General features: G+C 46.0%; 1 protein-coding gene across 3 annotated transcripts in view; it reads left to right on the top strand.

Moving 5' to 3' along the window:
• The first annotated feature begins 498 nt into the window (after positions 1–498).
• Positions 499–14565, top strand: part of LOC8034339 (opioid growth factor receptor-like protein 1) — a 38419-nt gene continuing 24352 nt past the window's right edge. The window contains exons 1-5 of one of the 3 annotated variants that reach the window (XM_040503551.2): positions 499–645; positions 4250–4294; positions 5911–5988; positions 11358–11430; positions 13105–13183. In XM_040503551.2, the coding sequence (XP_040359485.2) occupies positions 4271–4294; positions 5911–5988; positions 11358–11430; positions 13105–13183 (254 nt within the window). In that variant the 5' untranslated portion in view covers positions 499–645; positions 4250–4270. The remainder of the gene's footprint in view (positions 646–4249; positions 4295–5910; positions 5989–11357; positions 11431–13104; positions 13184–14565) is intronic. The other 2 variants (XM_040503552.2, XM_029981354.4) reach the window with 2 other exon arrangements.

The raw sequence follows: 14565 nt of genomic DNA, 5'->3' as shown, positions 1-14565 counted from the left end.
ATTCGTGCGTTCTCAGCAGGGCGGAGACGCTTGCAGACGATCGACGCTTTCGCGTCCTCCCTCGCAGCTTCTATGCGGCTTGAGCGCAAGCAGCGCAAGTTCGTCTGCCTAATTAAACTTGAGGAAGAAAACGAGTAGGCTCGTTTTGTCCTTACTTCGTCTGCCTCTTTTGCAGGACTTGTGGTGACGTCAAGAAGTCGCCGAACTCTTACTGGCTCCGATTGAAGAATAATGGGTAGACCTTGAGGCAGCTTGCTTTGAGGTCTACCCACCATCCTTCATTCAGAACCAAAATCAGAGCTCGCGGCGTCTTTCTGACGTCGCCGCAACCCCTGCAAAAGAAGCAGACGAACTTGCGCTCCGCATTGCAAACGCGGCCCTGCACCACGTGATCCCGATCGAGCGGTTGGAGACACTCTCAAACCTAGGCACACCACTTTTTTATCAGCAGCAGCTTGGAAAACCCATTCTCGATCAAGCTGGGTTTTTCCTCGTTTCCGGAGCGGCCATTGCTGATATGGCGAAGCGCAGATCCTCAAGGATGTATACACGTCCATTGTGATGTTGCCGTCGTCCTGTAGCGACTTCTGTTAACTTGTGCGTGTGTGTTCACTGCGTCGTGTGCTATTTACAACGGCTGCCAGTGTGAGTTCCTCATGATTTCTCCTCGTTTTTCCCTTTTTTTTTACGTGAACTGTGAGCTTAACTGTTGCACCTGTGGAAGTCTTACGGATCAATTATTAATATATTGTTTCGAGAATGGTCGTTATGCATGGTGTTTGGAGGTGTTCAGCGAGCTGGTAAAAATTGTGTCCGAATATTACAACACGGGTGTATACCCTTGCGACAAGGGACTGCCCCTCACAGATGCTAATGTAGATGACGAAAATGACAAAAATAATCCCTGGAGAAGGGGAACGAGAGGGACAGAGGACAAACACAAATCTCCAAACACAGCTAAGTGACTGGTGCGCGACCATTATAATCACTGGCGTAGATATTGCATACTATTTATGCGTAAGAAAGAAAGAAAGAAAAAAAAAAAGACATTGGAAACTATCAAACAATACAGTTGTCGCCATGAGAAAATATCGCATTTAATGGGTGAGTTAATATAATTGTCATATCATAGGAATATTTGAAATAGAAGATCATTGTTAAATTATTTGTTTTCTTTCCGTGTTTTTCGTTTTCTTAATTTGCATCTTGCGTAATGAGTTACATTAAAAAACAGAAGCAAACATTTTTAATTTTAACATTGCACAAAATACCTTTCCGGTTGCGTTCCTTACTTTGAACAAGCTTCTTTATAACAAAAAACATTGCCGGAAATATTGCCTTTTTTACGCTTCAAACATTTCGACATATATTATAATAGCACTGCCAAAAACGGCGAAAAATGTCACCTGACGTGCACATGGTCGTGTCCCCCGTGTGGCTCTTTCAAGAATGCCCAGACATAGCTGTACAAATAAAAACAGCATAACTGTGGTGTTTTGGAAAAAAAGATAACCGTGTTTTCGCTCATCGCAAAAATAAACTGCGCATTGCCGAACGCTCAGTTTCGGTCTAAATGTAACGTTGGCGGTTGGCCGACCGTATGCCGAAGTGTCAAAAATTAAAGCGATTTTTGGAAATTTTCAATAAAAAGATGGTGACCCGCGAAGTCCAAGGACACATGGAGATTAGTGGAATCCCCTACCGGGAGCGGGACCGTTGAAAATTAATGTTATCAAACTTTCATATCTGGTCCCATTGCATTGTTTATTTTTTCGGTAAAGAAAACGCTTTCTTTTTTGCTGGTAAACATTTGTTGCATATATTGAATTAAAAAAAATACATATAAAAACATTACATATAACGCAACCCGCTACCAATAACTACTTGTCCTTTTTTTCTCCGAAACACAGCAGTAAAGTTTATATACATAATTATTCACAAGCTCTCTCCACTTGCCAGCTGATTCCTAATACTGTAAACGACTTAAATTTCGCGAGAACCTAATTTTCGCGAATATCGCGAATCGCCTGCAAGTCGCGAAAAATAGGTGCCGCGAACAAATCCGGTAAAATGTGAACACATCGGAATTATAATGCAATTAAGTGCAAAGGTGCAAGCGAGCTGGCCAAGAATGACGAAAATAATCCCTAGAGAAGGGGAACAAGAGGGACAAAGGACAAACATAAATCTCCAAACACAGCTAGGTGACTGGTGAGCGACCGAAAAAATCCGCCTGGCGGATTTTTTCGGTCGCTCACCAGTCACCTAGCTGTGTTTGGAGATTTATGTTTGTCCTTTGTCCCTCTTGTTCCCCTTCTCCAGGGATTATTTTCGTCATTCTTGGCCAGCTCGCTTGCACCTTTGCATTTAATTGCATTATAATTAATGCAATTAAATGAAATTAAACGCAAATATATATATATATATATATATATATATATATATAGTGTCCCAAGCGGACCTTCTGCTGTAAAACGAGACGGAATATTCGGAACCTGCAGGTTGCTCAAACTTTCGCTGTTGCATTGAGCAGGTCAGTTTTACCGTGTGAAATTTCAAGGCGCAGTTCTCTCCTGTTAAAAATGAGTGCAAAAAAAGATTGCCTAAGTTAAGGTTGGGCGTGTTCACAGACGACCGAGCCAGTAACGAGAGCGACTATTTACTTGTGGCACCATCTCCCGATAGACGCCGCGAACAGACGATGTGCTCTGTTGTCTGGACGATGCGCCTATCGGGAGATAGCGCCACAGGTAAATAGTGTCGCTAACTCGGTCGTCTGCGAACGAGCTCAACCCTGACCTCGACAATTTTTTTGCTCTCCTTTTTCACGGGAAGAGAAGTGCGCTCCGAAATTTCACACGGTAAAGCGGACCTGCCCAATGCACATTCGGTGAAAGTATGCGCACCTTTTATGTGCAGGCGCCGATTTTTTCCGGCTCGTTTTACAGCGGAAAGTCCGCTTGGGAAACCCTACACCTTAGATATTCATAAAACAGACGATTCTCTTGAATGGATCACCCTTCATTTCTCGAAAGGTGAAAAAAAGGGGTGTAGAAAAGGGTGTTGCGCTGCAATGCAGAGTAGCAACAACATATATCCGCTTCAAACACGTCTAGCAGAGGTTGTTTTAGCGCCTTTATAGTTACGTGGAATAATATTTTGCCTGTAACGATGATGTGTATCTCGAGATAGGTTCCTTAAACTTCGGGATATTATGCTTCACCTGAAATATAGACCAGATTCTGGTCTATATTTCAGGTGAAGCATAATATCCCGAAGTTTGAGGAACCTATCTCGAAATACACATCATCGTTACAGGCAAAATATTCAGAACAATGTTCTGCATTCTTGTCTCGTGCGTGCATCATCTAGCCGTCTCCATTCGTCGTTTCTATGCATTTGTAAATTTGTAACCCATAAAGAAATATATATTTCCAGCACCCCGAGGGTGTTCCTGCAACGTGTCCTGATAGCCTAACTGCTAAAGCACTCTCTTAGAAAAAAAAAAAAGGTGTATTATTACACCCTTTGTTCCACATAATACACCCCAAAACTTCAGTTCGACGCACAGCGCACTGACGTTGATCTGACGGTACTAACCTTCACGAGAGGCTTGATAGCCGTGTGGTACAACTTACTAAAATAGCTAATGTACGTGTTACTGACAAAAAAAAATAATAATCGGGGTTTTATTGGCTCTACTGCAAAACCCCAGTGTTTTCTTTCTGTAGTCTTTGATACGTATTTTCCCTATTTAATAAGTCATATCGCACCGTTATCAATCCCCTCGTAAAATGTGGGACCGTCTGCTCGATTATAGTGCGCTGTACGCCGAATTGAAGTTTTGGGGTGCATTATATGGGACAAAAGGGTGTAAAGTGACACCCTTTTTTTCATGCATGCTGATTTGCACCCTTAGGCCGCGGACACACGGCCAATACACCGCACAAAGGAGAGTCTCCAGACACTGTCTGAGGCGTGTGTGCTCTTTGTTCGACGGTCACACGGGTTATACAAAAACTATCTGTAGACATGTCCCCGAACATAGACATTATGAAGGAAACATGCTTCGAACTTGTTTGAGCGTGTCCGAAGATTATCATGTCGGCAGACCGTGTCTTTGGTACGGTGTATATATGAGCAGTGCGACTGGGGTTTAATAACGGTGTTGCTCGGACACCCCTGACGGTATTACCCCCGTGACGTGCTGATTCACGCCCATACGGGTGTAAAAAATATTTGTTTTCAGATTCACGAACGAAGACACGCTATGGGCGGCGGACAATCGTCTCAGGTGCGTGGCATACATAGGCTCTCACGCCACGTCACAATAGAACGTGTGAGCGCGTGCTGAGCTTTTGGTCGCTTTCGGAAAGCAACCAAAAGCATACGCACAAGCGCCGAGACGTTAATTCGGCATCTTTATTTCTGTTAGATTTGACGGCTTGCCTAGGGTTTGATTCGGGGTTTGTGCAGAATTCTCCCCCTGGGGTGTAGGGGGAGGGGTGCACGAAAATCTACGATCCGCGATAGTGTTTATATGAGAAAGGAGAAAATTATCAAAATAGAAATAAACAAATAGCAACATTTATAGAAGAAAATAAGATAACACCGTCACAAATTAACTAATACCAGATAATACCTGGGTATGAATCTATATGGGTTCAACAACTTCAGTGGTTGTTGCGCTGTGCCGTCGGCGGGAACCTGATTCGTGGAGCATCTATGTAAGCGCCCTGCCAACAACAGCACCACTGCTGCGGCATGACGTCAGACTGACGTCATAGAAGCTGGCTTGTCATGCTGTCGGACGTCGCGATCCCGGCGGTTGGGGGCTAGAAATCGCAGTGACAAGCAAACGAGCGAACGCGAATGTCGCTGTCGTCACGTGGCCCCCTGGCTACGTGCTGAAACTTCCGAGAAACGTCGGGCTGGAGGGTGACCTGCAGCAGGACAGGCGTCTGCTGCGTGCACACCACCGCTGCCATGAAACCACCAGGACCGCGGCCGGTGACATGACATGTCTATGACGTCATTAAACGAAAATAGAGGAACCACTTTTTTTTTTTGATGAGGTAAACAACAGCTGGAGACGCGTTCCAGGCACCGTACCTCACGTACTTTGAGCTGGGCAGCGCTAACATACCTGGCCACCGGTACCGCCTATCCCCATATTCATATGTGGTAAAAGATAAGAGTGCGTGCCGCCCGCCTTTGAGATCATAGGCAGTTTTAGTAGAACGTTTTCAAAGGCCCGCTACCGCTACAGGCGCGCGCTTCAGAGCATGCATCGAAGTGGCAGCGCGAGCTCCCGCTACAAATAGCGTGACATGAAAACACGATCTACGAAAACTCTCTCATATAAGCCTGGGACGAGAATGTACCGCTGAGGTCAGTAGAAAGTCACTTGCGTGAAGTTACGCGGACGACGTAATTGGAAAATCCAATATCTTCGCCGAAAAAAACTTAGTTGACGTAACAACGTAATATTGTCACGAATGAAGGTGACGAGAGGATAAACAGTGAATTGAAAAAGGTTTGATCCGCGATCTTGTGCCAAGCAAAATAAAGAACGAGCGTCGAGACTGCAAAAAATCGTGTGGCGATCTGGCGGCGTAACAGCAAGCGAGAACGAGACTGACTCGACAAGATCATGGACAGCTCCTTATCTAGTGTGCATCGGCATCGCGAAAGTTCGACCCAGAAGGTTCGGACATCGAGCGATCGGGGTGAGAATTACCAGGCACTTTCGAGAACAATTGAAACTAGGACGAAATTATAGAAGTTATGTCCCCAGTAAGAATAAACGCGAATCTTCTAGAATTACGTGATCGAGCGTTGTTTGTTCGGCCCTGCGCGCGGCAATATATGTTCCAGCCAAACTACAAAAAAAAAATCGTTTGGTTTCAGAAGCAGTTCCACCAGTTCAAGAAACTGAGGAAGGAGCAAGCGCTGAGAGAAATGGAAATCTACCGAGAACATTACCCGGTACGTAAAACGCATGTGGGTCCGTGACAGCCATATTTCTAGCGTGAGAGCGGGATCGGTGCAGAAGTGTTGAGTAGTGGACCAGGTCGCCCCCCCCCCCCCCCCCCCCCCTTTCCCCTAAAAAAAATATTTTTTTTTTTAAGCACGAAAATAAACTACGCATCGCCGAACGCTCATTCTTCGCCCAAAATGCATAGCACTGGTGTTTCGAACCAGACGCAAAAGTTTCAGCACTAAACGTTCGTTTATTCAAAAGATATAAGTGATTTTTCGAAAATTTTAATGGGGAAATGGGGCTAATTTTTCGCCATTTTCGGTGGAGCTCTTGCGGCCGCCATTTTCCCAATGAAAATTTCAGAAATTCAGTTATAACGTTTGAATAAAACCACGGGTAGTGCTGAATCTTTGTCATCTGCAGGTTCTGACCACTAGCGGTATATATTTGGGCGGTGAATGAGTGTTCGACAAAACGTAGTTTACTTTTGCAATAATTATATATATATATAAAGAGAGAGAGAGAGAGGGAGAGGGAGAAGAAGAGGACACCCTGTATAAGTGAACATGTATAATGAATAACAGAGCACGAAAAAAAAAAAGAAACAGGGACACAACAAGAAGTAAACGGACGAGCACTCAGTGAGAGCGACCTATAAACGTCATCACTTTCCTTTGCATTAACAATCTCACAATTTCACAAAAAAAAAAAAATCCTTCTGCGATGTTAGTGCGACGAATGTACTGTGAATGTGGAAATAACCGAATGAGCGGAGATAAAAGTTTCCCTGTGCGTCATACTGTGTACTGATATCCGCGATATCGACGAGGGAATGACTGTTTTCAAGGAGGGGCTGCACAGAACTTGGGAGATGGGTTGCAATCACGTTGCAATGAACCTTTTTCACGTAAAGGAGACACCAATCGGCGAATACTGGAAGGGCGATCGGCGTCCGAAAGGAGAGTTTCGCTACCTCTTCTGGACTCTACCTCCTGCCGCCTCTGCGACTCAGGACTCAGGAGGGACTTAAGGCCCGTTCGCACGATGCATTTTTCTCGGGCATCTAGTGTCGAGAAATGTAGTTTCGCGAAATGGTTGCGCCGTCTGAACGAGTCCGAAAAGGACGCGCGCATCTAAAAAAAGTTGCGCGCACACCTCGCTTCTGGAGCGAGCTTTTGCTGAAACTTTGCCGAGTCCTGTCAATCACTCTGAGGGCGCCGCCAATGGCCGCTCAGAAACGCTCTCACGTGGCCTTTGAGGGGGGAGCGAGCTGTTTGAGAAGACCACTTCACTGCCGGTGTTGTAGCCGAGCCAAATCTGAAAAAAAAACCGAAACCACGAACGATGGATACTGCCGGCGCTTCCGCAAGCACGTCAAGCACCACTGAAGGAAAAGTAAGTAGGATATCGGAAAAAAATCCAGCGATGGACGAAGACGTAATTGGTGATGATGATAATTCGCGTATATTTTTAGTCATAATTAAGAAATAAAACCTTGAGACAAGGAAACAAAAAGGGACGTACACAGTACCTTCTCAAAACCAGCACAGCCTACAGCTCTCATTTACTTCCACAACAGTCTTCTTCTTTGTCAACCTCCAACCAAATTATACATATTCAACAGTAAATAAAGTAAATGGCACTAAATGACAATTCAACAACTAGTAAATGACAATTTAAGAGTAAATTAAGTATATGGAAGTAAATGACAGCTGTATGCTGTGCTGGTTTTAAGACGGTGGTGTGTATGTCCCTTTTTGTTTCTTTGTCTTAAAGGTTTTATTTCTTAATTATGATTGTTCACCAGCTCGCCTGCGTTTTGACTCTTAGAATGTGGCGGGAGATGGAGAACACGACGCTGAATGGCTAATGGTGATGATGATGATGTTGGCTTTCAACTGAAGCGCCACTTTATGGTCAACACCCAAACTATTTTCGCGAGTCTAAACGTCATCGTTGTTGCACGTGAAGTGGTACGTGTGAACGAGCACATTTCGCGAAACTTGAGTGTCGCGAAACTGTTGCGCGCCTAAAAGAGGCATCGTGTGAACAGACCTTAACACAGGTGAGCCGCCGATGCGGCAGGAGAGGTATACGTAATTCTCCCGCCGGGAGCTAACCGCCACGTGAAAAGGGTTGTCGCATCTGCAGAATTATTTTTAATGCGACAACTGTCTTTAGCTATGATGATAATGCAAAGGTGCAAGCGAGGTGGACAAGAATAACGATAACACGTGACGTCAATTTTTCCGCTAGCGGGGAAACTGAATTTGTCTGTAGCTCCCGTAACGTCTGATCTCGCGATATCAATTTTCCCGCCAAATTTAGCGAGGCAACTGAATTTGTCTGTAGGTACCGTGACATCAATTTTCCCGCCAAATTCAGCGGGGAGAGTGAATTGGGGTGCAGGTCACGTGGTGTAAATATTTCCACTAAATAAGGAGGAGAACAAGGGTGACTAAAGACAAATACAAATCTCTAAACACAGCTAGTTTACTGGTGCAGTGAGGTGCCCGACTGAAAAAATCCCCCTGGTACTTCTATCGAACCAGGAACCTCTTCATTTCCAATAGAGCGCTCTGTCAATTGAGCTAACCAAAAGTTAGACGTCACCAACAAGGGTGAACGGCCTGCTTTTTAAGGTTATGATGATAATGCAATTAATGCAAAGGTACAAGCGAGTTGGACAAAAATAACGATAATAATCCCTAGAAAGAAGGGACAAGGGGGGCAAAGGACAAACACAAACCTCCAAGCATAATGACTGGTGGAGGTCCCTGGTTCGATCGATACCAAGACCAAGAGAATTTTTTCTGGCGCGCACCAGTCACATAGCTGTGTTTGGAGATTTGTGTTTGTCCTTTGTCCCCCTTACTCCAGCTTACGTGCACCTTTGCATTAATTGCATTTTTATCATAACCTTAAAAGGCAGGCCAAGGCCGTTCACCCTTGTTGTTAGACTGGTGGCAGCTGTTAAAACTTAAAGCCCGTTTTCTCCACACTGACGTGTAACTGCTGGTTAGCTCAGTTCGTAGAGCTCTCCACTGGAAATGGAGAGGTAATTTGAAGATGTTCGATACTAGGGCCAGGCGGAAGTTTTCAGTCGCGCACCGGTCACCTATTCACGACTCCAGCGACCTGGGACGCCACTATCGGGAAAATATGGCGGTCAAATCCAGGTCCTACCGTGCGCCAGCTCAACGCATAATGCTGGGGCAGCAGCAAGTAAGCATTGGACTTAAAATTGGTTCCCCCGCGTTTTATCTTCCACGTTTCGAACCTGCGGCGATGTGTTGGGGTAAGCGAACTTCCAGAGCTTGAGTTTCTTCGAGGAAACGAGGAAAGGACTGCCCACTGTCCTTCCACGGTGCTGATGAACGTTGATAAACGCAGAATGTCTGGCTGATGCGGTTACATAGGCTGCGTGCAGAGCAACCTGGGTCACAAGGCGATACTAGGGTTACGACACAGTCACCGGTATAACTGTTCTGTCGCGCGAACCACCGACAACATGGAAACACGGAAGCCAGAAGAGACGAGCAGAAATCGCGAAGGGACGTGTTCCGGCCAGTTCAGTGTTTTCCAGCTAGGTGCCGTTCGTTTTGTTGGAGTCGCAAATAGCTGCGTTTGGAGATTTGTTTTTGTCCTTCGTCCCTCTTGTTCCCTTTCTGCAAGAATTATTGTCGTTATTCTTGTGCAGCTCGACTGCACCTTCGCATTAATTCCGTTATCATGATAACCTATATAGGCCGTTCACCCGTGTTGGTATTAGACTGGTAGCAGCTGTTAAAAGCCGTTTGCTCTACTGACGTCTAACTCCTGGTTAGCTCAGTTGATAAAACACTCCACTGGAAATAAAGAGGTCCCTACATGGTTCGACACCAGGACCAGGCAGATTTCTTCAGTCGCGCACCAGTCACCTAGCTGTGTTTGGAGATTTGTGTTTCTTCTGTGTCCCTCTTGTTCCCATTCTGCAGGAATTATTATCGTTATTCTTTAGCTACTTCACCCGGTTTTCGCAATACGCTATCTGGCCTCGAATCTCGCCGTGCATAGCGGGGCGCGCGCATCCAGAGGCGCCGCGCGGCGGCCGAATCCACGCATAGGAAAGAGGTCCGCATAAGCAGGCGCCGCGAGTATGCGGACGTCATACTCGACGTCGTCCTAGAGGTTGTCCTGGACGCCGTGTTCGACGTCGTCCTAGACGTCGTTCTTGAGGTCGTCCTAAAGATCGTCCTTGAGATCCTCCTTAAGGTCGTCCTTGAGATCGTCCTAGAGGTCGCTCTAGACGTCGTTTTTGACTCCATCCTCTAGGACGTCGTCCTAAAGGTCGCCCTTAAGCTCGCCCTAGAGGTCGCCCTTGATATCGCCCTACAAGGTCGCCCTAGACGTCTTCTTTGGCGTTGCCCTAGACGTCGTCCTAGCAGGGGTGGATCTAAAACTCAATTGTTTTCGTTTTTTTTTTTTTTTTTTGGGGGGGGGGGCAGAAAATTTGTAAGGATACTATTCTCCCACTCTTTCGTGTGCACCGGGGGGTCCCCCCATGTCAAATTGTTCTCCGAGAAGGGAGGACGACCTTGTTTGCCCCCCCCCCCCCCCCCCCCCCCCCCCATTCTTGGATCCGCCCCTGCGTCCTAGCGAGCAGATAAACCCGCGCCGGGCATTATACGAAGTAATCACTCGTGGCTTTGGCGTAATTAAACCCGCGCCGGGCATACATGAAGCGGCAGCACGCACACATTCAGAATGTGCGCCCAAGCTGTGTAGCAATTGTCGTTTTGAGTTGAGCTAGTTGATACATGGTCAATGATGGTGGTGAAACAACTTGAACATTAAACGATTACACAGAGACAAAACAAGACATACACACACGAAGCTGCAAAGATGGTGGGGAAACAGCTCGAACATTAAACGATTACACAGAGACAGAAGAATAAACGATTACACAGAGACGGAAGATTTCGTAGATTTCCCAATGTCGACCGCGCTTTCCGATCCCCATTGGTTTGTTTCGCGCGTTCTCCGCCAGGCCACGTCAGTTTTTCGTTCCCGTCTAAATTCTATTCTCGCACTTTTGACGCTATAGATGGCGTCGTGTCATTTCGGGTATCAGGCTATTACCAATTTCGAAGTGGCGCGCTGCAGTCGTGCTGACGGCAATGTTTGCGTCGTAAACCATTAATAAAATGAAGTGTCTACCCAAACTTCGACTCGCCGTATCCACAGCAAGTTGCGTTGTGAGCCTCGTGACGAATACTCTCGCAATTCATAGACAACCAACAATAGTAGTTCCTACAGCCAATTCTTTTTTTTTCAAAATGATTAACTCATTGATGCGCCCGTTACCCGTGTGTTCAATTATTCTTCACGACAGGACGACGTTGACGATCTTGGCCTGAACGAGAACTATCGGTTTTACCTGAACGAACTGGCATCCCGACCAAATGGTAAGCAAAAATCTATATATTCTTTTGAGCGCGTACCGTGTTTTTTGCTCTGCAACAAATGAACTGCACATCGCCGAGACCTCTGACCCTCAACGGTAGCGCCAGCAGGACACTTCAGAAATCGTGAGGCGACACGTCTCCGTCAAAAATTGTAGAAGTTAAAGCGACTGGCAATCCGGCAGTACGGTGTCTGTTGGAACACCACCAAGCAAACATACGGTTTTCCTCCTCGCTTCCTCCGCTTTTCGGTGACCTCGGTCAACACAGCCTAGAAGACAAGGCTGTAGCGCTAAGATTCTGGAGTCACCAGCGAAGGCCATTGCTCGACACAGGTTAGAAACGAGTGCAGCGTCAGCGATCGGCTTCGAGTCAAGTTTGAGCCAAACGTTGACGCAATCGTCGTGTCCAATCCGTGCCCGGCGTTTGCTTTCTCTGATGACGCCATCTCTATCAGCCCTACGGCTTTGTTATCTAGGAGGTGCCTCGGTGCTCGTCAGACTTGACGTCACACGCCACCTGCCAATGCTGTCCGTCTGTTACCGGGCCCTCGTATCCTTCCTTGGCCTTCCAACATTTTTTCGATCTTGCTCCATAGTAAGGGTTTTGTACCTTTGCATTCGAAGACCTACCCGCGTCCAGCGTTGCTCTATTGTGCTATCACGCGACACTGGCCGACGGAGTAGCGGAGGTGTGTGCGTGTGCGACTTGTAAAAAGACGAACGAAGGCCGATTGACCGACAGCCAACAGAGCTTGTGAGTGGTTGTCAGGACCCACGTGATGAGCATGCTGAAGAAAAACACAAACAAAAATTGACAAAACAAAAACGTTCTCCCTGGCAAAAAAAAAAAAAAAAAAAATGCGGACGGAAGCGGATTGTTGCACGACTAATGGCGAACTCCACTGTTCGTTTTGGAGTGCCTCGGGATCAGTAGAGATCCGAGATGGAGCACGCGATACGAAGGGAGTCGCTCCGCCTCCGGATCTCTAGTGGATCATGACCACACCTCCGGGATCGGCAGATGCCTCCCCGACATTCACCTTCCCGGGAATCTCCTTCTCGCGGTCCCGGATCTCGAGGCGAGATGCCCGGCGAAAAAGGAAGTCACGTGTGCTCGCCGAGGGCTGGCCAGGCCGGCTTCCGGTCGAATCCGCCGAAATCGCCGGAGCAACTTTTCTCGGATCCGGATCGAAATCTGGAGTGGGAGCTGATCCAAAACGATGAGTAGAACACGTCGGTCTCGATCTCGATCGCCCAGTGAAATAGGCGCACTCAAAAAAAGTCGATCCCGACGCGCTCCAAGACGACCAGCGGAATGATTTCTAAAGTCTCCTGTATCGACGAGCATTTAGACGCCAAAGTGTCAGAACTCAGAAGCAATTTTCTTGAAGTTTCAACGTGGAAACGACGATCAGCGGAGCGCGATGTATGCTGCTTCCAAAACTGAACCGCATTTTCTATTTCAATATTTATTAAAACCTCCTTTATATTTTAAATAAGATAGCGTTGACTTCTGAAACTTCCCTATCGCTATAGAATCAACATCGGGGAAAGTCTGAAGGTGCCTTATGAAATTAACCTAAAAATAAAAAAAACTTCAAGGTTTGTTATGGCGTGACCGAACTTACATCATTCTGCCCGTGACTATATGCACAATCCTGTCCCTTCGCTGCAGGCATTCTCATCGAAGACATGCTGTCGCAGTGGTGGGGCAAATACGACATCCTTGAAACGAACCACGACTACATGCCCTGGTAATGAGGCACTGAGCTTCTCCACACTGTTCCCAATGTCGACCGTGCTTTCCGATTCCCATGGGTTTGTTTCGCATGGCTACTTCAGTTTTTTTTTTTTTCCTGTTTAAATTTTATTCTTCTCGCATGTGTCATTTCGGGTATCAGGCTAGTCTACTGTGACTTATGCACCTTCCCTCCGCATATCACCAGTGCAAAATGTCAGTGGGCTGTGGGCGCGCGAGCGGTGTACAATATTCCGCAGAGCTATTGCGCATGCTCAGAACGCAATCCACAACGAATCGTCTTCTGCGAGCTCCAACCCACACCTGGTGTGGACAAATGCTGACTTGTTTGTAAACAGCGGGTCAGTGTATACGTTTTGCAAATACCTATAGGTTTCTATTCTTTTTTTTTTTTTGACACCGCTATATTTTGTTGCAGGTATGTGTATCCAATCGGTAGAAATTTGTGGCCCGCTGACAACATACAGAGCGTAACAGCACTCTGACTACCACAAAATCCCGATTGAACGCCCACCCCCGGTGAAGACGTAACTACTGTCGCTTGCGAGCCCAAACGCTACGATATATGGAGCACGTGGTAAGGTGCTTAAAGCTCGAAGCGCAAGTAAGGGCGAAGACGGTTTACTTATATCATGACTAGATCGAGAATAATAATAATAAAAAACAAGCATGTGGGACAGAGTTTTTAGAATCATTAGTTTGTTCATGATAGATTTAGTCGGGGTGACCCAAAAATAGCTAATTTGTGAAGCAAACAAAGCGTGATAAACTTGAACCTTAATATTTGTAGGCAAAATTAAACGGCAATGACCGATTATGCCAACTATTTTAGCCAATTTATAAACCAAATATTCTACACGATCATCCCATTGCATATGTTCTGAAAAATGACACCTAGAGTGTTTACTATTTCAATGCCGGTACCAATGTTTACAGTATAATTTTTAACGATGTACATATTTATAGATATAAATACGATAGCCTTTGACTTAGCAGAATTTACTTTCAGTATTTTTTTTTTCCGTCCATAAAAGTGCCGTAGCCACTTCAAGTTAGCATTTCCGTCAGCTACATGTTCATTCATATTCGTCGCAGACAGAAACATAATTTAATGTCGTCAGATGACACGTGAGTTTTGACCAATGTTGACTATATCATTAACATAAACATTGAATAGCAGCCTGTCAAGTATATACTGCCCTGAAGCACACCATACTTCAAGAGTCGAAAAGAACAAACACAATCATTCACTAAGTCGTACTGCTTGCACTGGTTCTAGATACAAATGAATACGTAATAAAGAGGTCCCCCGCATGCCACGTGAGTTTATCCAGGAGCGTTGTATGGTTAAGACAGGCGAAAGCTGTACTGAAGTCT

Source organism: Ixodes scapularis, unplaced genomic scaffold (genome assembly GCF_016920785.2).
Source record: "Ixodes scapularis isolate PalLabHiFi unplaced genomic scaffold, ASM1692078v2 PGA_scaffold12__126_contigs__length_90152505, whole genome shotgun sequence".
Lineage (NCBI taxonomy): Eukaryota > Metazoa > Arthropoda > Arachnida > Ixodida > Ixodidae > Ixodes > Ixodes scapularis.
This window is presented reverse-complemented; position numbering and strand designations above follow the sequence as displayed.